Source organism: Loxodonta africana, chromosome 12 (assembly GCF_030014295.1).
Source record: "Loxodonta africana isolate mLoxAfr1 chromosome 12, mLoxAfr1.hap2, whole genome shotgun sequence".
Taxonomy (NCBI): domain Eukaryota; kingdom Metazoa; phylum Chordata; class Mammalia; order Proboscidea; family Elephantidae; genus Loxodonta; species Loxodonta africana.
Window position 1 is genome coordinate 38,948,541 of NC_087353.1, and position 19,237 is coordinate 38,967,777.

The following is a 19,237-nucleotide window of genomic DNA, read 5'->3' on the forward strand; positions in this document are numbered from 1 at the left end:
TTCTAGAACTACTTGAACCCCTGGGAGCCCGTGGAGTGACACGGTCTGCAGTTTCTATGGGAAAGAGAAACCCCAATCAGCTGCTATGTTTTGTTGTGCAGGGGAGGGACCCCACAATTCCCTCATCATGCCTTTCTCCATACGTTCCTGCCCCCACAGGCCCCCACCAAGCCCATCAGGGACCATCACCGCAGCCTACGGTCAGCCTCAGAGCCACTCCATCCCTGTCTACGAGATGAAGTTTCCGGATCTGTGTGTCTACTGAACTCCAAGAGGCTGTGGTCCTGAGAGGGATGGGGCTGAGGAAGGGGCATACCCTCACCCCCACCCCCATGACATGAAAATCTAACTGGGATCTCAGAGAAGAATGGTGCCTGGGATGGCAGCACCTTCCCAGCTAAGCCAAGGTGAAGCCTCCAGGCCTTCTCTGGTTCCCTGTCAGTCCTCCTGCTTCTTCCTCATCTTCCCTGAGGCAGATCCAGCTGCCTACCCCTCAATAAGCATCTCGCCTGTGCCCTTTGTCTCTTCTCTGGTGTCAGCTAGAGGCAGAGAATCCTGGGGGTGTCTCCACAGAGAGGCTGAGGGACCTAAAGAAGCCCCCATTTAGTGTAGTAAGAAGAGCTTTCACTGGGAGTGGGACTACAGGGACACATCTGTCATCTCCAGAGAAGGGGCTGAGGAGAGGGGCTCGGGAACTAGGAGGGGACATAGGTCGTCAAAGGAGCCAGGGAGTACAATCTGGAGGAACTTAGGAAAGCTCCTCTCGTAATGAGGTGACAGTGTCGAGAGCTGGAAGATGGAATTGTTATTCCCATTCTGAGCACACCCCTCCCTCAGTCCCCATTTGAGGGCCTAGAGGCCCCTAGTCACAGGTGTTTCTTCCACTCTCTTGCTCACCATGCTAGTTGTCTGTTCATATTCCTTCCTGTTATCAAACAACATTGAGCCCTCATAGTAGGAGTAAGGGTTAGAGACACCATGGGGGTAGAAAGGGTGAAACGAAGGGTGGGTGGGTCTGGGGATAGAGGGCTGCTTCTCCCAGGCTGGGCAGCTGAGCCAGGGAGCATCTGTGTGGGCCTTGCTCCTGTAGAAGAGCAGCAGGTGAAAGTGGGGCAGTCTTGTCCCTCTGTAGCATCTTCTCATCTCCTTTGTTCATAGGGAGCTTATTAGGGCCCTCCCACGGTTCTTTCCCTTCTGGATGTTTCTCTTAGTTGGGTTCTCCCTCTTTGATGTCTTTCTTCCTGATGATCCCAAGGTATTTCTAGAGCCTCTGGGTTGAGGGAGGGCAGATCAAGATAATCTTGTTCTAAATGACTCAAGAAAGAGGAGGAACTGCAGGGGCCCCCTGAGGCCTGCCCACCTCCCCACCTATGGAAGAAGCTCCCAACCTTGCCTGGGTGGGGGACAGGGGTAGTGGAGGGTCAGTTGGGGTAAGTGACACTTTGGGTCTCAAGAATGTCAAAAGTCAACCTTTTGGATATGCCATTTGAGGAAAGAAGGATCTAGCAACTAATGTTGGAATGGTTCCTTCACTCTTTGAATGAAGTCTGGGACATCTGTGCCAATCAACGGAGCTCGTGACCTGGGGAGAGGCAATGGGAACTGCTTTGGGCTCCTGGGTTTTCCATTTTCCCTGAGTGTGCCTACCTGTCTCTGTGTGACCAGCACGTGCAGAGGAGGAGCTGATGCAAAGAACAGCAGAGCCGCGAGGGAGGCCACTTGCTTCTCTCTCTCCCACTTCCCTTTCTGATCCCGCCTTCCAGGTGCCTTTACCCTCCAGAACCTTCTCTGGTAGAACCTCGCACCTAGGCTACCCTCCCATGACAGTACCCTGTGGTCCAACATAGTCTTTTTTTTTCCTTCCAGTCAAACTCCTCACAGTTTCAGAGCTGATATAACCCTCAGGTACAGGAAGTTGTGAATGGTTGAATGGCCTCTCCCTGCAGAATGTGCTTTTTAAAAAGAGGGAGGATGGGGAGACTTCTTGGCCCGGAGCAATCTGTTTAAGGTACAAGTTTAGGCAGTGTGGCATGCAGCCAGGAGGGCCATGTGTGCCAAGGGGAGGGCAGTCCCAGGAAACCCCTCAGGTCCCATCTCTGCACTGGGCCTTGCTGTGACGCACAGTGAGAGTGGGATTGTTAGGACAGATTGGTGTCTTTTTCACCAGGGAGAACCTTAACATAGGCATTTCCCTATTACCTGTGCAAAAAATTTCCTGGGCAGGGGGCATAGCTGACTCTCGTTCCCATAGTTTCCACACTGAAGATGACACTCTTTCCCCTGGCCGCTGCCAGTGTGTTGCAGCATGTGGCTCTGAATGGCCTGCACAATGATGAGGCCCAAGGCCAGCGCCCCTGCTGTCCCCACAGCTCTCTGGCTGTGCTTCCAGGGCTTTGGCATATGCCCAACCTAACTTTACAAGCATGATCTTAGATTGCTCTTTAATATCTCTTTACTAAGAAACCAAGTTTAAAATAACTTCAAGCCAACTTTAGTCCAAATAACTTTTGGAACAAATGTTAAAGAAAATCTAAATCCTGAGCTACAAACATGCCTTTCTTCACTAGTTCCTTCCGTCTTTTAATCCTATGCTTGACTTTGATGAGAGCGAGATGCTCTGTTTCTTTCTTGTATCTACTTAACTTTAGTGTCTACCCCATGACAACTTCACCCTGAATGCTACCCATGGGGTCCCTGTTCTGGGACTTGGGAGTCATTTCCCTGGTGTCTGTTGGTAGAGCCAACATGAGAACCAGAGATCTCAGGTCCACTAAGATGTCTGTCCCTCGCCCCCATCTTGGGACTGGAAGGCAAAGGCACAGAGTTCCCGTTCTGTATACTCTCAACCCGCTGTTCCTCTCCATCAATCCAAGGCAGCTTTTGCTTTGCATTACCTCTGCAAACAAAAAGGCATTTCTTTTGGAGAACTGGCCATTTTTGAGGGCTGTCTTCTCCACTTCAGTTTGAAATTACCCTCAGTAGAATACCAGAGAGCCTGCTGACATGGAGTAGAATTTGGATTCTGCCAAATATGCCTCAGCATCAGAGTTTAAGGTGAGGGTTACCTTGAACAGAAAATGAAATGGTAGACAGTCTCCTCCACCCCACCACAAGGCCTAGGAGAGAGTGAAGCCGGGTTTGATGGGCTCTCTAGAAGGGAGGAACGTGCCCGGACCCTTGGTCTAGCATCACAGCTTCCTGTCTTCCTAACCCTCTGGCATCAGGCAGCAGGGTTTCATGCAACCGGCCCCTTTTTTTGCCACTCTTCTCTGTTGTGAATTTGAGCCCAAAGGAGTCAGCGGGCTCATTCAAATCAGCTACTCCCCAGAGCTGAAGACTCTTGCTCTGCGGGCAAGGGTAAGGTTGTTGAGCATGTTGCTGGTAAAACTTAATAGACATAAATACATTCGTTAGCTGGTTGCTCCATTAGGTTGGGTGAGGCATGAGTGCGTAAAGGAGCAGACCAGCAGGAGGACCAATGTGATCTTACAGGCTCCTTCTCTTCTACTTGCAAGGGGGTCCCCAGTGTCCTGGGCTGGTGGCATTTCCCTCTCTCTTTTAAAAGCAAGAGTAAGTGGTTTCTTGACTCCTAAACAGCCTCCTTACCAGAAAAGGAGTCTAAGCAGGTCAGAAGAACTAAAAAAGTTCTCATACCCTCCTCTGTCTAACCCCTCCGCCCCCCGCACAAGTACAAACCTAAGTGGGTCAGCAGTGAAGAGGTGGGACCTGGGACAACTGAAGTGCTTGGAGAAGTGCTAGGGGCTGCGTATGTGCTGCCCTTGGCCCTGGGTGTTCTGGGTCTCACAGGATACATTTCAGCTGGACTCAGAATTAGAACAGCACTGGGGGTTCTGTAAGTGGCTCAAAGGCCAATCTCTGGGCTTCACTGGGGACCCTGGGTCTCAACACCTTTCAGTTGCCATTCCACTGCCCCAGGTTTTCCATAATTCCTCTTCATGACCAGACAATGGAAGCTGGCCAGCCAGGGGTCTGGGGGAAAGGACTGGATCTGAGCGGTTTGAGTGAACACTGGGTTTACGGGTGAGCTGGGGAGGCCATGTTATCAGGGCAGGCTACACCTGCTTCCTGTGATCTACAGACTCCCAGGCAGGTAGTGCTGAAACAGCGTATCTTTCTTACATCTGGGGAGTGGGGTTAGGGCAGCTTGTTGCCTCTTCAACCCATTAACCCCGGAATCTTCTGGTTAAAATGACTCTTAGCCCCAAATCAGACCTAAGTGTGAAGACTGCAGAAGGATGGTCATGGGGCCCTTTCCTCAAGCCTGGCTAAGAAGCAGTGGTCAGAAGACGGGGCGGCAAGAGGAGCTCTGTGGCCCTGCTGGGGCTGGAGGCAGTTACCTGTTCGGGAGACCTTGGGGCCTTAGCCTGTCACCTTCCCCCTAAGCTCTTCCTCCACGACTGTTGGTTCTGGCTCGTGGAGTTGTGGAGTCTGGGCTTGTGGAGTTGTAAACCCACAAGAGCTGCCGCCCATCCACTGTTCCATGTCTTCGCCCATGTAGGCCACCATGAACTGGCTGAGTGTGTGCGTGTGCCCATACGCATGCGTGTATGGATTATAGTCTGCAGTTGAACACATATGTATATAATAGCTGACGTATTTATATGTGAGTGCAGAACTAGTGCCTGTGGCAGTTTTCTGTGTTTTAAACTCATTGAGTCAAGTTAGTTTTATTTTAGAAACAGGGAAAGGGGAGTGGGGGGAACGTAGGAAGGACTCTTAGCAAACTCATTCTTTAGGATGATTAGTCGTGATTTCCCAGTGAGCCTTTATGATGCCCTTTTCAAATAAATGTTAATGTTGTCACCACATGGCTGTCTAGTTCATTTCTTTAAATGGTTTTTGGACGTGCAAACAGGATCTGAAAATACCATGTTTACCGCTGACATTTAGCCACCCTCACCGACCATTACATTACCTGCCTCAGAAGGAAGGAGGGAGGAGAAAGGATGTTACCAAGGTGGGAATATGGTGCCCAGAATTCCCAGCATGGGAGCATCCTCAGATAGGAAGGCCTGGGCCCATTCCTTCGTTCTAGCAACCAGAATCTAGCCCATTCAATATAACCCACATTGGGGAGAGATGTTTTCTTAAGGATTCTGACTCCCCTCACATCAGGACTTCCCAGGGTGCATTCCCTATGGGCTTATTTAATTGGGAACTTCCAGAGCATCAAAACATCAAAGCATGAGGAGATAGGTTAGGTAGATAGAAAGACAGACAGGTAGGTAGAGCTGCTGTCGAGTCAACCCTGACTTATGGAGACCTTATGCACAACAGAACAAAACGTTGCCTGGTCCTGCATCTTCCTCACTATCACTGGCATGTTCAAGTCCATTGTTGCAGTTATTGTGCCAATCCATCTCCCTTACCCTCACTGGCCCTCTACTTCACCAAACATTTTGTCCTCCTCCAGGAGATATAAAAGAAATATACCACTTGACTTCTGCCTTTGTGGAGCTTATAGTTTCCCCAAGAGGAAAGGACAAACATACATGCAGGAAGACTTGCCATTCCAGGGAGGACAGCAGGCCCTTCGGTGCACAGGGGGCTGATGCAGAAACACGAAATGATTAGGTTTGGCTGGAAGAAATCATGACTTTCCCAGCATAGGGGGACTTGAGCCTGGGCTCCTGTTGAAGAAAAGATAATATTCAAAAAGAAATGGCAGCAGAGGTGGGAGCATTCCAGGCAAAGGGTGGAGGAGGGTAAGAGAAGGCCAGTGAGGAGACTAGGCGTGAGGCAGAGAGCTTTCATCCAGGGAAATATGAGAAGGGGGGTTAGGTAAGGAGAGTGAGCCCTGTTGACAAGGGCCCTGCATGCTAACCCAATAGTTTGGAATTGTTGGAAAATAGGCTCTTGAGCCAGGGAGTATTGTGGAGAAAGCAAGGTTTCATATGCGTTAATATAAAGAATTTGTGTATGATGGGTTGGGGAGGAGAGTGCCTGGGGACAAGAAGATCAGATAGTTAGGAAGCTGCTGTGATAGTCGTGGCCTGGTCAGGGAGCACAAAGAATGAAGAGAAGGGCTGGAGCTGGGAAGCCTGCAAAGGAGGAGCTCCGGCACAGCAAGGGGGAAAAGAGAGCCTGGGGACCTGGAGACTGGAGACTCAGGCCTGAGCGACGGGAAGGAGCATCGTGTGTCCACACCTGTGTATACCGTGCTGTATTTACACAGATGTTTGCCTCCACGGGTGTGTGCGTCTGTGGGGGTGAGACATGTATTTGAAGAAGAGAATATCTGTGAGTAGCCTGGAAGTGCAGCCAAATTCAAACTGATACCAACCCTCAGCTCTCACCCTTAACTTTTCAGTAACAAAAAGATGATCACATCCATTTTCTCGTTTAATCCTCACAATAGCCCTCACACTACGAGGGGACAGGGCAGATGAGAGAACTCAATCTGGAAGAAGTTTAGAGACCTGCCAAAGGTCACACACGTGGTCCTGAGCATTACCGGACTGTGATCCAGGGAGGCATTGCCACGGCTTCCCACCTCACAGCCCAGAGAGACCCCTGGTTGTGGGCCATGACCCACGTCCGGTCGGCTTTAGGAGCTGGACAGGAACCAGAAGACCCTGAAGTCCCTATGGTCACTTGTTTAGGAATCATTGCTGAGTGGTCTTCCACCCAGTGGAAGAGGGTGGGAAACATGGCCATCCTAGGAGTGTTAAGACTCCTCCCACATTCCAAATTTTATTTGGAAAAAAGTCAGTTTCACGCCTACACCAAGGAAACCACAAATGGACAACATAATGGGGTTTTTTTATAGCTCTGTCTATGCAGCAGCCTCAGGTCTTTCCTAACACCAGCTAGCCCAGCTGCTGCCCCCTCAAGGGCCTGAGACATTGGTGGATGCATTCTTTTCAGGCAACTTGGCCTGTGACTGCGCTGGGGAGGGCCTGAAAAGCCCCTGGGAGTGGGGTGAATAAAGCTGCTGCTTCATTACTACAGGATATGGACACCAGCAATGACAATAACACAGTAATAAAGTTTCTCCCTAGAACTGTCCACCTTGGCCTAGCTGTGGCCCAGCTTCCCTCGCCATGTCGCTCCTCTCTGTGCAAGTCCGGGTCCAAGGCCTGGGCACCACTTCGTGGACTTAAGTCCCAGGCTTTTGTCGTAGGATGCTGAGACTCCCACATAAGATGACACCTGGGGTGGCAGCTCTTCCTGCCTGAGTCCTGTGATGGCAAAGAGGCTCTGGACAGCTTTGGGCAATGGAAGGCAGGATTCTGAGAGGAAATATCTGTTATAAGCTGTGGCATTTGTATATTCCTCCAACTTCTGTCTTGAACTGTTCATGTCATTAGTGGCACAATCTACTGCTTGAGGCAGGGTGCATCTTGCTGAGGTCCTGCCTGGCTCCCACCTCTTGGCTTCTAGCCCTAGATGTACCTACAAGTTGCCTATCAAGTGACTGCTCCAGTAAACAACTGACTTTTCCAAAAGCGTTTAAATATGGGCGTTGCTTTTCAGATGGCAAAAGGCCAATGATATGGACAGACAGCCACCCTGAGCCATCAGCATCCCAAACCACTTGGGTGCCCAGTACAGGGAAAACCAAAAAACAAACCCAGTGCCTTAGAGTCGATCCCGACTCATAGCAGCCCCATAGAGTTTCCAAGGAGCAGCTGGTGGATTTGAACTGCTAAACCCTTTGGGTAGCAGCCTTAGCACTTAGCCACTACGCCACCAGGGTTTCCAACGTTATGGGGAAGGGAAGTCTTTTTCTTTCCTATTTCACGATACTACAGTTGGGTCACATAGAAACCATCCTGTCCTTCCTCCAATGTATGCCGCTCTTTTTGATCCACATGTATTTTTATTTTATTCACCCAGTCTACATTCAAAGTCAGAATCAGGTGTGAAATTTAAAAGGTTTTATTTCCTAACTACAGACAGCTTTAAAGGGCTGAACACCTGCCGCTATCACCTCCTGAGCGAGTACCAGAGCCAGGCTGGGAGGCGGCAGGAGGACTGGGGCAGCGAAAAGGTGGCTTTGGGGCCGGCTTCCCAGGGAATGCAGCCCCACTGCGCCCTCAGTGGCCCTTCTTGTAGGCGTTCTTGATGATGGCGTTTTTGAACAGCGTCACCAGGGGCGTCTGGCTTTTCTCGGAGGTCATGAAGCCGCCGTAGCGCTTGTCCTTGGCGGGGCTGCCCCAGCGGAAGTGCTCCATCTTGTAGGGCCCCTCGTCCTTCTTCTCGGCCGACGTCGCCTCGACCTCCGCCACGAGGCCATTGTCCAGGTCGGCCTGGGTGGCCGCGCCCTCGTCCGGGCCCTCGGGGCCGCGCGCCGGCTCGGGCCGCTCCCGGGCCAGCTCCCGCTTGAACTCGAGGGGGAAGGCCTCGGCTGACTCGCCCTCGGCGCCGTTGGGGTACACCTTCACCGGGCGCCTCTTCTTGCCCACCGGCTTGCCCCAGCGGAAGTGCTCCATGGAGTAGGAGCGCTTGCCCTCGCGCGGGCCCGACTCAGGGCCATCGCCGCGGAGCCCGGGGCCGCCCGCGGGCAGCACGTCGCCGCCGTCGCCCGCCGCGAGCCCCTGCTCCCGCTTCTGCCCTGCGCCGCCGCCGCTGCTCCCATTTCGGCGGCCAAACCTGTCCCAGCGGAAGTGGCCCATGACGTACTTCCGGGGGGTCTCGGTCAGCCTCTGCTCCTCGTTGCCGGGGAACACGGGCCTCTCGGCCGACAGGTCCAGCTTGCAGGCCTGGATGCACTCCTGGGCGGGGGAGAGACGCGAGGTCGTGAGGGAGGCCTGAAACCTTCGCCCGGCCCTGCCGCAGCTCCCCCAAACGCGCCGCGGCCCCCATGATGTGCCACCCACTTAGCTTCCTGCCCCCAAGTTATGTCTCTAGGCCTTTGCTGTAATGGGCCTCCTACCGGGAATGCGTGCCCACCCTCCCTCTTGGCATCCACTGACATCTTCTAGGACTCAGCAAGGATGTTGCCTGTTTTGTCCCCTGGGCTTCTTGCGTACTTCTGCATGGCGGCAACCACACCCCATCCCGCTCTGGTTTACTTGTCTATCCTTTCATAGCTTTTGTGAGCAGGGTCAACATCTTGCTGTTACATGCCTGATAAATGGGAATTGCCCAATAAATGGTAGATGCGTGGTACTTGTTGGTAGGTAATAACTATCTAATAAATAAATATAGTCCAAGTCTAGGAGGGCTATTCAGCAGAAATTTGGAGGCAGAATCTCTTCAGGTGGTAGAAATCTGCCCTCTAGAGCCTGTATTTCCCATAATGCCTCAACCATGTCACAGTGACCTACAAACCTACCTCATGACCTAACCAGCCCTGTCCCTGCTCCACAGCTCACATCTTTCCACACCCACCTGGCACTTCTCCAGCTCTTTGAAGTCTTCTGAGCTAATCTCCCCTGTGCATTCCCCAATCACTGAGCTTGGGGGAAGGGGACTCCCTCCGTGTTACTTCATTTTGACTGCAGGAAGGTGTGGAAAGTCAGGGTGGTTTCTATTACACAGGTTATGGAATCTATATCTCTTGTCCCTTTCCCTAGAAGACTCAATTGTGGTATTTGTTTCAGAAAACGACCCTTAGGCAGCAGCCTTAAGATTCAGTTACTTGGGGACTACAGAAGAGGAAACAAAAGGATCCCACCCACTCTGTTGAGTTGGGAATTTCCTATTCCAAGGATTTAGAATTACAACACTGCAAAATGTTAACAGTCGGGGGGGGAAAATCTAGTTGAAATTCCCTCCCCTTCACTGGACAGAGACAAAACAGGAGGCTCCAGGGGTGAAAGACCTGACCAGGGTCCCGCAGCCCTGAGAGAACCAGAACCAGAGTCCATGGGCTCCGACTGTGTCCAGTGCCCTTTCCCTCAGCAGGAAAGGCTGGGCAGAGGGTGTCTCAAATCAAGAGTCCCTGAGTCTCTCTGAACTGGAACTCACAGAATCCCCTGGGCTTCCCCCCCCCCCCACATGAAACCTATGTGTCTGGGAAAGTCTTTCCTAACTTCACCTTAACTCAGCTTCTCCAATGAAAACGACAGAATGTAGTGATGTGGATTCCACCCTCACCTGGCAGGTGCTGGCCACAGATCCAGCGCCGTCGAGTCGATTCCGACTCATACTGACCCTATAGGACAGAATAGAACTGCCCCATAAAGTTTCCAAGGAGCGCCTGGTGGATCCGAACTGCCTTCCTTTTGGTTAGCAGCCGTAGCAGTTAACCACTATGCCACCAGGGCTTCTGCAGGTGCCGGCAGCAGGATGGAATCTCAGTCACTGACACCTGCAGTCTGTCTTTTAAGAGTATCGTTTCTCATGTACACCCCCCACCGATACAAATACACCCACATACATTGCGGTGACCTAGAGGGAGCTGCCTGGCTAGGAGGGCTCTTACGTGCTCCTGGAAAAGCTGCAGATGAACATGGCAGAAGGCCAGCTCTCCAGAAGAAGCATGCCATATTTGACACCAATTAGAGGAAAATCGTACCTTAGTTTTTCCTTTTCCCTCTGGAGGTGATTTGGGGAACTGCCTAGCTGGCTTTGTACATGGTAAAACAAAACCAAACCTACTGCTGCTGAGTCTATTCCAACTCATAGCAACCCTATAGGACAGAGTAGAACTGCCTCCATAGAGTTGCCAAGGATGTAAATCTTAACAGAATCAGACTGCCCCATCTTTCTCCCTAGGAGCAGCTGAGGAGTTCGAACCCCTGACCTCCCGGTTAGCAGCCAAGCACTTAACCACTGTGCCACCAGGGCCGCTTTTGGAACTGGTAGTATGGATAAAAAGAAAAGGACATGGAGTGGAGAGCATAATGATATGAGGTTATTTAAAAAGGAACACTTTGTGGGTTAAAAGATTGAAAATACAGGATCAATTGAGGGAATAATTGTTATTACTATTGTTATCATTTTCTTAATGACATACTAGGGAGGCAGTATCTCTAAATAATGTAAGTCGTGTGAGGTCTCCATACAGGAAGACTAGGCAAGAATAAGGACAATCAAGCAGAAATTGTAGACAAGACCCATCTCCCTGAAGCTGCTTTCTCCCCAAATTGACCCATTTCTGACTTCACCCCAGAGCTCTGTCCCCACCCTAGGTTGAGTCACCTCTGTCACTGGGAATGAATTTCACCTTCCCCGCACCCCTTTCTTTTGAGCTGTCCCAGCCCCAGCCCAGGGTCACCTGATGCCCAAACCAAGATGACAGCCGTGACCCACGTACCAGCAGGTTGCTTTCCGTGGTGAGGTCCTGACACTGGCTGCTCTCCAGGCACCAGCCGCGTACTTCCATGGAGACCTGAAGCAGCAAAGCCAGCAGCAGGACCCCTGAGCAGCTGCAGCAGGATCGAGGCATCTTCCAGGCAGGCTGCAGCTCTGCAGAGACAAACAGGTTTGGTGGGACCCCTGCAAGGAGCAGAACAATGTTGGCCACTCACCAGGAAGGAGTGCAAGCCAACATTAACAACACACTCAGCTGCGGAGCTCAGGGCTTTTTGAGGACAGGAGCAAAGAACTTCCAGAGATTCCAGGAAGTACCTTTAGGTAGATGCTGAGGTCAAGAGGCCAGGACGCAGTAAAGAGGAGAGCAGACAGGAGGGGAGAACCGAGGGTTTCTCTTGCCCCCCTGCATCCAGCCCTTTCCTCACATCTCTAGTTCCCTCCCCCGAAGCAACCAGAGCTTTTGTAACCATCCTACCAATAACAAACCTACGATCATTTTTGATTTCAGAATATCTTCTCAGCCAGCTGTTGGAAAGAAACCTAATTAGACGAGGAACGTAATTCACATTAAGGTGTGCATGGCTAATTGTTTTGTCACTCCTAATGAACATTTGCATTTTAAAATAAGTTCGCCTAAAGAAATCTCTCTTTTGTGTTGGTGCAGGCTTTGGAAACAGAAGTCCTTCCTGGCCCTCACTGTCCACCTCAGGAAGCCACTTCCTTCTCTCTGTCTCACCCTCACCCCATTCCCAAAGACCTGGGTCAGCTCAGAACTCCCTTCAGAATGGCATTTTCAGAGTAGCCATTAGATGGCGCTGGCAGCCAGTGAGTGGCCTGGCAGCGCCTCAGACTGAAGGGGCAACAGAGAGAATTGGTCCACCTTGACATCCAGTAGAGAACAGGGGCAGGCTGGTTCTGTAGTAGCCTGCTGATACTGGTCCAAGTACATAGTCCAAAGTTGGTGAACAAGGCAATTTAGATCAAAGTTCTGAGGCCTCACAAAATATTTGGGTTAGAAAAATGCCCAGATGCTACAGGAAAAGCAGTGAGATGATAGTTAATGTCACTATGGCCAAGTGTAAAATAACATTTGTAGAGAAAGAAGTAAAATGATACAGGTCTGACTGTCCCATCAACAATATTCCAACCCTCCTCAAAGTTGACCATTCTGGAATGACTTCCATTTTCTTAAAAAACCTACTGCATGATTTCAGGCCCTCCTGAAAAGCGCCAGAGAGCATGTCCTCTCCTTCTGCCCACTGGTTGGGTTGAACAGTGTGATAACATTCTCGCTCCCCTGCTCCCCGCCCCACCGCCCAGCTCCATTCTGCTAAAATGTTAATTCTGAAAGCAACTTCTCTTTTTGCTTATTTGTATTTTCTTTTTTCTACAATGAACAAGTATCACTTTTTGTCATTTTTTGTAAGTAACAAAAAAAGTACCTGTAAGTAGGAAGAGTGTTAGAGTCCAATAATCAGAAGCTTTGGAAAAATAAATAGAAATTTGCTATTTTTAATGCCAACATTTCTATAGAAGAACTACACTTATCAGAACTTCCTACATGTGAGTGAATGGCTGTGAGCTAAATAAAACATTTGTAGAGAAAGAAGTAAAATGATACAGGTCTGACAGTCCCAACAACTGAGACTGGGTGAGGGGAAGGGGCAACATCTCTAGTTTCCCTCTTCTCCTCACCCAGGTCAGCTCCCCTGAAGTAACCGGACTTTTTGTAACCACCCCACCAACAACAAATTGACAATCATTTTCGATTTCAGAATATCTTTGCTCGTTACTCTAAAATCGCACCCTGGTTGTGCCCTTCTGTAAAGACTAGAAGCACAGAGCTTTGCCCTTGCACTATTGCACATGCATTAAGTCCTATAATGAAAGTGTCAAAGGAACGTTAAATCACTCATTCATCCACCATTGGTACATACCTCAACAATTGACAGAACAAATTCACACTTTTACTTTCCTTGACTGTGCCCACTCATCCGGTGAGAGCCTCCACCTTCCCCCCATCCGTGAAGCACGTACGTCATTTGGGGGGACCCACAATGTCTGCAGCCCTCTCTCCTTCACTGGAAACCCCCCTGGCCTGAGCCTGGGTCGCTCAAATGGCTGCCCACCCCCTCCCCAGCCTAAGGTCTCCCCAAGAGATTTTCACTCTGTGGTCCCGTGAAGGGCACCTGAAGCCAGATACCGTGTTTCAGAACCTTGGACAGCCCCCACCACAGCCACCTGTTTTCAGCGCCCAAGGGTCTTGTGGAGGATGGACTGGACTGTCCTGCCATATAAGGGACAGAAGAATCACCTCATTGTCATAGCACAGCCACAACTGGTGCACTAAGGTGGGCAGGGAAATGAGGATTCAGGGCTCTGAGTCCCAAAAAAGTCTGGAATGCAGGGAGTTGACTGTGACTTTTAGCCTTTTCTCTCCTGCCCCATTGCCGACATTAATTTGCCCTAGAGTATGAATTATTTGACGCCTTTTTTTTTACCCAATAAATCGAGAGGAAGAGGAGCCAAAAGTCTGGGCTCTCTCAAGACCTCCCCAGAAGGCGGTAGGAGTCTCAGGGCTCCTAGCAGTCCCAGTGTCCCATCACCCGAGCCCCGGGATGCCTCCTCGACCTGAGGCAAGTCCCAGAGGTGGGGTGGGGTCGAGGCTGCCAAGCCCCATTGCCGCATCACAGTCGCTTCTGCCGGTCCGGGAGCGCCCCGTTGCTGTTCACCTCTGGCTGCTTCACAGCCTCAGTCAGCACATAAAGTTTTCAGAGAACTAAGGACCATAGTGAGGGCACCGTTCTGAGACCGCTAGAGCAATCCGAGGCCCCTGGGGCAGGGGGTCCCGGGGTAAGAGCGCGGCTGCTGCACCGCTGCGTCTTTACCTGTCGCGGGGAGGCTGCTCTCCGGGCGGTTCCCGCTGCGCTGGGGCGAGGATGCTCGGGGCTTCTCTTCGTCACTTCTCTTCCACCCTTTCGCCTTCGCTGCCTCCTGCTCTCCTGCTCTCCGTCGCTGTCCTCGGTCCTTATATACCTGCAGGGCTAGGCCGGGTGGACGCTGGACCTTCCCGGCAGCCCTTTTCAAGCGCTACAAGCCACGTCTATGGGAAGGGGGGCGGAAGGGCGGGGGAGGGGGCTTCCAGGTAGGGACTGAGCAAAAGGACAACGTGCCTGCAGAGGGGGTTGTAGCTCTGCCCCGAAGGCTGGAATTAACACCATCCTGCCGAAGGGTACACCTTGCGAATGTGCAGCTTAGCACCCTGGTGTGGGGCAGGCCAGGTGCCCCGCTGAGGTGGCTGAGGCGAGGATGAAGTTACCTGTGTGCGTGCTCTGGCTTGCATCTGCCTCGTTCTCATGGGGTGGTAAATATTACTGCAAAGGGATTGCATCTGTGATGCCTCAGATTTCCCCTATGCCTGGAAACTGGGATGTGAGATGTCTCAGAAAATCGCAATCGCCCTATTTCAGCTTGGGGTGGGGGCCTGCACAGAAGGTCAGGGAGTCACTTGCCTGGGGCCCAGGACAGGCTGCCCTCTTGAGAGTGTGAAGTTGCCTTGCTCTGCCCCCCACAGTGTCTGTTCCCCATGAGCCTAGTCGAGAGCAGGCCCCCTCCTGTGCACCAAACTCCAAGAAAAAAGGTCCTTTAATGGAGAGGAGTGCATTGTGAAGAGAAGCGGAGTTTCTTTCCCTGTGTCGTCTGATCCCCTCTGTGGCGATGAGCTGGGAGAGCTGGCTGGGGACTGAGTCCTCAACATCTGGCCTGGAGTTAGGGTTCTGGCTTGGACTCTAGTCCTAAATGTCAGGCCAGGGGGAAGAGGACAGCACTCAAACCTGCAGTGGGACTGGCTTCGCCTTAACTGGGAATAAAAAAGAAAAACCAAACTGTGAGGAGCCCTGTGGGATGGGGAGGCACCGGGAGTTGGAACTGAGCCGAACTTCAAATCAAGGTGCTGGTTTAATCCACCAGTGATAGGACATTTATTTCCTATCTGATGCTCTTTTGGACTCCCTTGAGAATTCAGGTTTTCTGGTTGATGACGTTGAATCTATAATCATTAATCCTTTCCTTTTGAGTCACAAAAGAGATGGAAGCTCCTTAACAGTAAACAAGGGTTTATCACTTGGCCTTCCCCCTTCATCCCTCCAGCCACCCAGGGAAATTGGGCTCTTGCATTAAGATTTAGCTCAACCATCACCTGCTCGCTGAAGCCTTCCTTGGCCTCTCCTCCTACCAGTGTCATTTTGTGTTACTTTTTCATGTATTTTAATTCTTCATACATTTAAAACCCTGCAAGATATTATTATTGTTTTATTCAAAAAATATTCATTTAGATTTACCCACATGTTTACCATGAAGTTACTGTTCTGCTAATTTCAATATATGGATCACCTGTTTCTGTTTCTATTTCCTGTTCTTTTTTTTGTTGGTTCTGTCTCTTGATATTCCTGATCATTTCATGAGTGTAAATTTTTAGACATTGTGTACAAAAAAAAAAAAATGTGGAGACTCAGGATGATGTCATCTTTCTCCAGAAGAAGAGTTGATTTAACTTCAGGAAGATCGATAGACTAGGAGCGGATAACCGTCATCCAATCTGAGATGGAGCCAATTCAAGCTTGGTTTCAGTCTTTATAAGAGCTGGTCTATTTCTAGTTTGTCCTTACTCCCTGAGTGAACTCCTAAGGAGTTTTCTCTAGAGTCCCTCTACCTCGGCAAGCCCTGAACTCCAATTTTCATCTCCCCAACACTACAAGACTGCTGATAGTTCCCTTTAGATTCTCAGTCTCTTAGAAGTCCCTTTTGTTTCATTTTGCCATCTCTCAGCCCTTGCCATTTATGGATTGGTAAATTGCTTGCTGAAAGTGAAGAGGACTTGAAGCACTTACTAAGGAAGATCAAAGACCACAGCCTTCAGTATGGATTACACCTCAACATAAAGAAAACAAAAATCCTCACAACTTGACCAATGAGCAATATCATGATAAACGGAGAAAGGACTGAAGTTGTCAAGGATTTCATTTTACTTGGATCCACAGTCAACAGCCATGGAAGCAGCAGTCAAGAAATCAAAAGACGCATTGCATTGGGCAAATCTGCAGCAAAGGACCTCTTCAAAGTGTTGAAGAGCAAAGATGTCACCCTGAAGACTAAGGTGCCCCTGACCCAAACCATGATATTTTCAATTGCATCATATGCATGTGAAAGCTGGACAAAAAATAAGGAAGACCGAAGAAGAGTTGACGCCTTTGAATTGTGGTGTTGGTGAAGAATATTGAATATACCATGGACTGCCAAAAGAACGAACAAATCTGTCTTGGAAGAAGTACGGCCAGAATGCTCCTTAGAGGCAAGGGCGGCGAGACTGCGTCTTACATACTTTGGACATGTTGTCAGGAGGGATCAGTCCCTGGAGAAGGACATTATGCTTGGCAGAGTACAGGGTCAGCGGAAAAGAGGAAGACCCTCAACAAGGTGGTTTGACACAGTGGCTGCAACAATGAGCTCAAGCATAAGAATGATTGTAAGGAAGGCACAGGACCGGTCAGTGTTTCGTTCTGTTGTGCATAAGGTCACAATGAGTTGGAATCGACCCAATGGCACCTAACAACAACAACAAATAGCTTTAGGGGAAATATGGTGAGGAATATCATGTTCGCCTCCATGTATTTTCCTCCTTATGAGATCTTGCCCCCTTAATTCCTTGGTACTACTGCAATGTCTTCAACTTCATTTTTTACCCAAATTTTCTACTTATTCTCAATGGAATGACTGGTCCTCTACAAGTTATTCTGTCATTGTCAGAAGTGAAAATTTGTTTTTTGTTTTTTTTAATTGTGCTTTAGATGAAGGTTTACAGAACAAACTAGCTTCTCATTAAACAATTAGTACATGTATTGTTTTATGACATTGGTTACCAACCCTACGACATGTCAACACTCTCCTTTCTCGACCTTGGGCTCGCTATTACCAGCTTTCCTGTCCCCTCCTGCCTTCTAGTATTTGCCCCTGGGCTGGTGTGTCCCTTTAGCCTCATTTTGTTTTATGGGCCTGTCTAATCTTTGGCTGAAGGATGAACCTCAGGTATGACTTCATTATGAAGCTAAAAGGGTGTCCAGGGGCCTTACTCCAGGGGTTTCTCCAGTCTCTGTCAGGCCAGTAAATCTGGTCTTTTTTTGTGAGTTAGAATTTTATTCTACATTTTTCTCTAGCTCTGTCCAGTACCCTCTATTGTGATCCCTGTCAGAGCAGTCGGTGGTGGTGGCCTGGGACTCTCTAGTTGTACTGGACTCAGTCTGGTAGTTGTGGTCCATTAGTCCTTTGGACTAACCTTTCCCTTGTGTTTTTAGTTTTATTCATTCTTTTTTACTGTCAATGGGGCTAGACCAGTGAGATATCTTAAATGGCCGCTCACAAGCTTTTAAGACCCCAGGCCCTACTCACCAGAGCAGAATGTAGGACATTTTCTTTATAAACTATGTTATGCCAATTAAGCTAGACATTCCCCAAGACTATGGTCTCCATGGCCCTCAGCCCAGTAATTCGGTCCCTCAAGGAGGTTGGATGTGTCTATGGAGCTTGTATGACCTTGTCTTGGACAAGTTATGCTGGCTTCCCCAGTAGAAGTGAAAGTTTTTGAAGGGTTTTAATAACGTTAGTCAACACGATTTTTAAAATCTCAGATACTAACCCAACTCAACCAATGCCTAGCTGTGTGGCCATGAGCACATTTCCAATTTCTCTGTGCCTCAGTTTTCCCGTCTGTGGATGGGGCAGATGATTGTAGCTGTCACATGGAGAAAATGAGGTAGTAAGTATAACAGCTCTTAGAGGAGCGCCTGGACCCCAGTTAGTTCTACAAGTGCTAGCCCTTTTCCTTATTTTTATGGAAGTACTGGCCCCAGTGAGTCCAACGCAAAGTCTAAGGAATGAATAAATGAGTAAATGAATGAACAAATGAATGAGGAATAAAGGAGCAGACTCAGGGATCTTTTGGGCTGGGCGGATGGTGAGTTGGGTTTGGAAAACTTGAGCAGGAAGATCCCTGGGGCTGGGGTGACCTACTCACACCTGGCTGTGGATGTGCCAAGGGCCCCCCTTCAGGTGGCTGCGGGTGCAGGGCAGAGCTGCTGTCGTCATCCCAGCTTTTCACCTCTGAAGCCTTAATTAGAAAAGCAATGTCACCGGGGTGTGAATGCGTTACAAGGACAGGTGCAGAGCTGGCCACCACAGGGGAGGTAAAGAGCGGGGAGGACAGCAGTGGCGGAGAGCCGGACACGGTGGAGCCACAAGGAAGGCGGCCTGACCCTCAACATCCAGGCACTGGGGACTGCCAATGCGAAGTATCTCTCTGGAGAAGAGGATACTCAGGAGGTGAGGTTGCTGTCTGTCTGTTTGGCAGACTGTCCTGGAACCCAGCGTTAGCTCAGCCCTGAGGGCTGGAGCGAGGGCTAATCGCAGCTCCTACAACTGCGAGGCAGTGAAGTGTTGGGAAAAGTGCCAGGTTGGAGTGCCCAGAAGTGGCTCACTTAACAACTGTTTATTGACCCCTACTGTGTCAGAACAGACCTGGTCCCTGCTCTCAAGGCCCTTCAGCTCCATCAAGAAGACAGATAATAAAGCAGTCAACAAATAATAACAAACTGTGATAAATACAAGGAGGGAAACAGAGTAGAAAATTGCAGTTCACAGTCCTGTGAGAGAAAAGCTTCTCAGCAGAAAGAGCAGAGTGTGCAAAGGCCCTGAGGCAGAAAAGCTAAGAGGTCCCAGGAGCTGCTACAGTGTGGGAACAAGGAGGAGGGGAACAACGCTTGGCATGGAGGGACAGGAGGGGTCAGACCCTGGAGGCTGTGAAGTCGTGTTAGGTAGTGGCCTAGATTTTATGCCAAGAGGGAAGAGTTTGCTGAATTTTAAGCAAAGCAACGATGGGATGCAATGGAACTCATTTTAAGGATGGCCCTGGCTGTTGTCTAGAGAGCCTGTCAGAGGGCAAGTAGCTCACAGTCCCCTG

General features: G+C 50.0%; 2 protein-coding genes across 5 annotated transcripts in view; one reads left to right on the forward strand and one right to left on the reverse strand.

The window, feature by feature from the left end:
• Positions 1-6,437, forward strand: part of EFR3B (EFR3 homolog B) — a 114,127-nt gene extending 107,690 nt beyond the window's left edge. For all 4 annotated transcript variants that reach the window (XM_064295116.1, XM_064295117.1, XM_064295118.1 and 1 more), the window contains exon 23: positions 160-6,437. In XM_064295116.1, coding sequence (XP_064151186.1) covers positions 160-265 — 106 coding nt within the window. In that variant the 3' untranslated portion in view covers positions 266-6,437. The remainder of the gene's footprint in view (positions 1-159) is intronic.
• A 425-nt stretch (positions 6,438-6,862) lies between these two features.
• On the reverse strand, positions 6,863-11,359 carry POMC (proopiomelanocortin). Its single transcript, XM_064294908.1, has 2 exons — positions 11,228-11,359; positions 6,863-8,738 (listed from the first exon to the last, which is right to left on the reverse strand). The coding sequence occupies exons 1-2, from the start codon at positions 11,357-11,359 to the stop codon at positions 8,061-8,063; spliced, it is 810 nt and encodes a 269-aa protein (XP_064150978.1). The 3' UTR covers positions 6,863-8,060.
• Positions 11,360-19,237: the final 7,878 nt, after the last annotated feature.

Bases quoted from the DNA above. Each gene is read 5' to 3' on its own strand.
- POMC (XM_064294908.1), bottom strand. From the start codon at position 11,359: ATGCCTCGATCCTGCTGCAGCTGCTCAGGGGTCCTGCTGCTGGCTTTG. The intron at 8,739-11,227 runs GTACGTGGGTCA...TCCCCCGCCCAG, and splicing joins CCACGGAAAGCAACCTGCTG to GAGTGCATCCAGGCCTGCAA.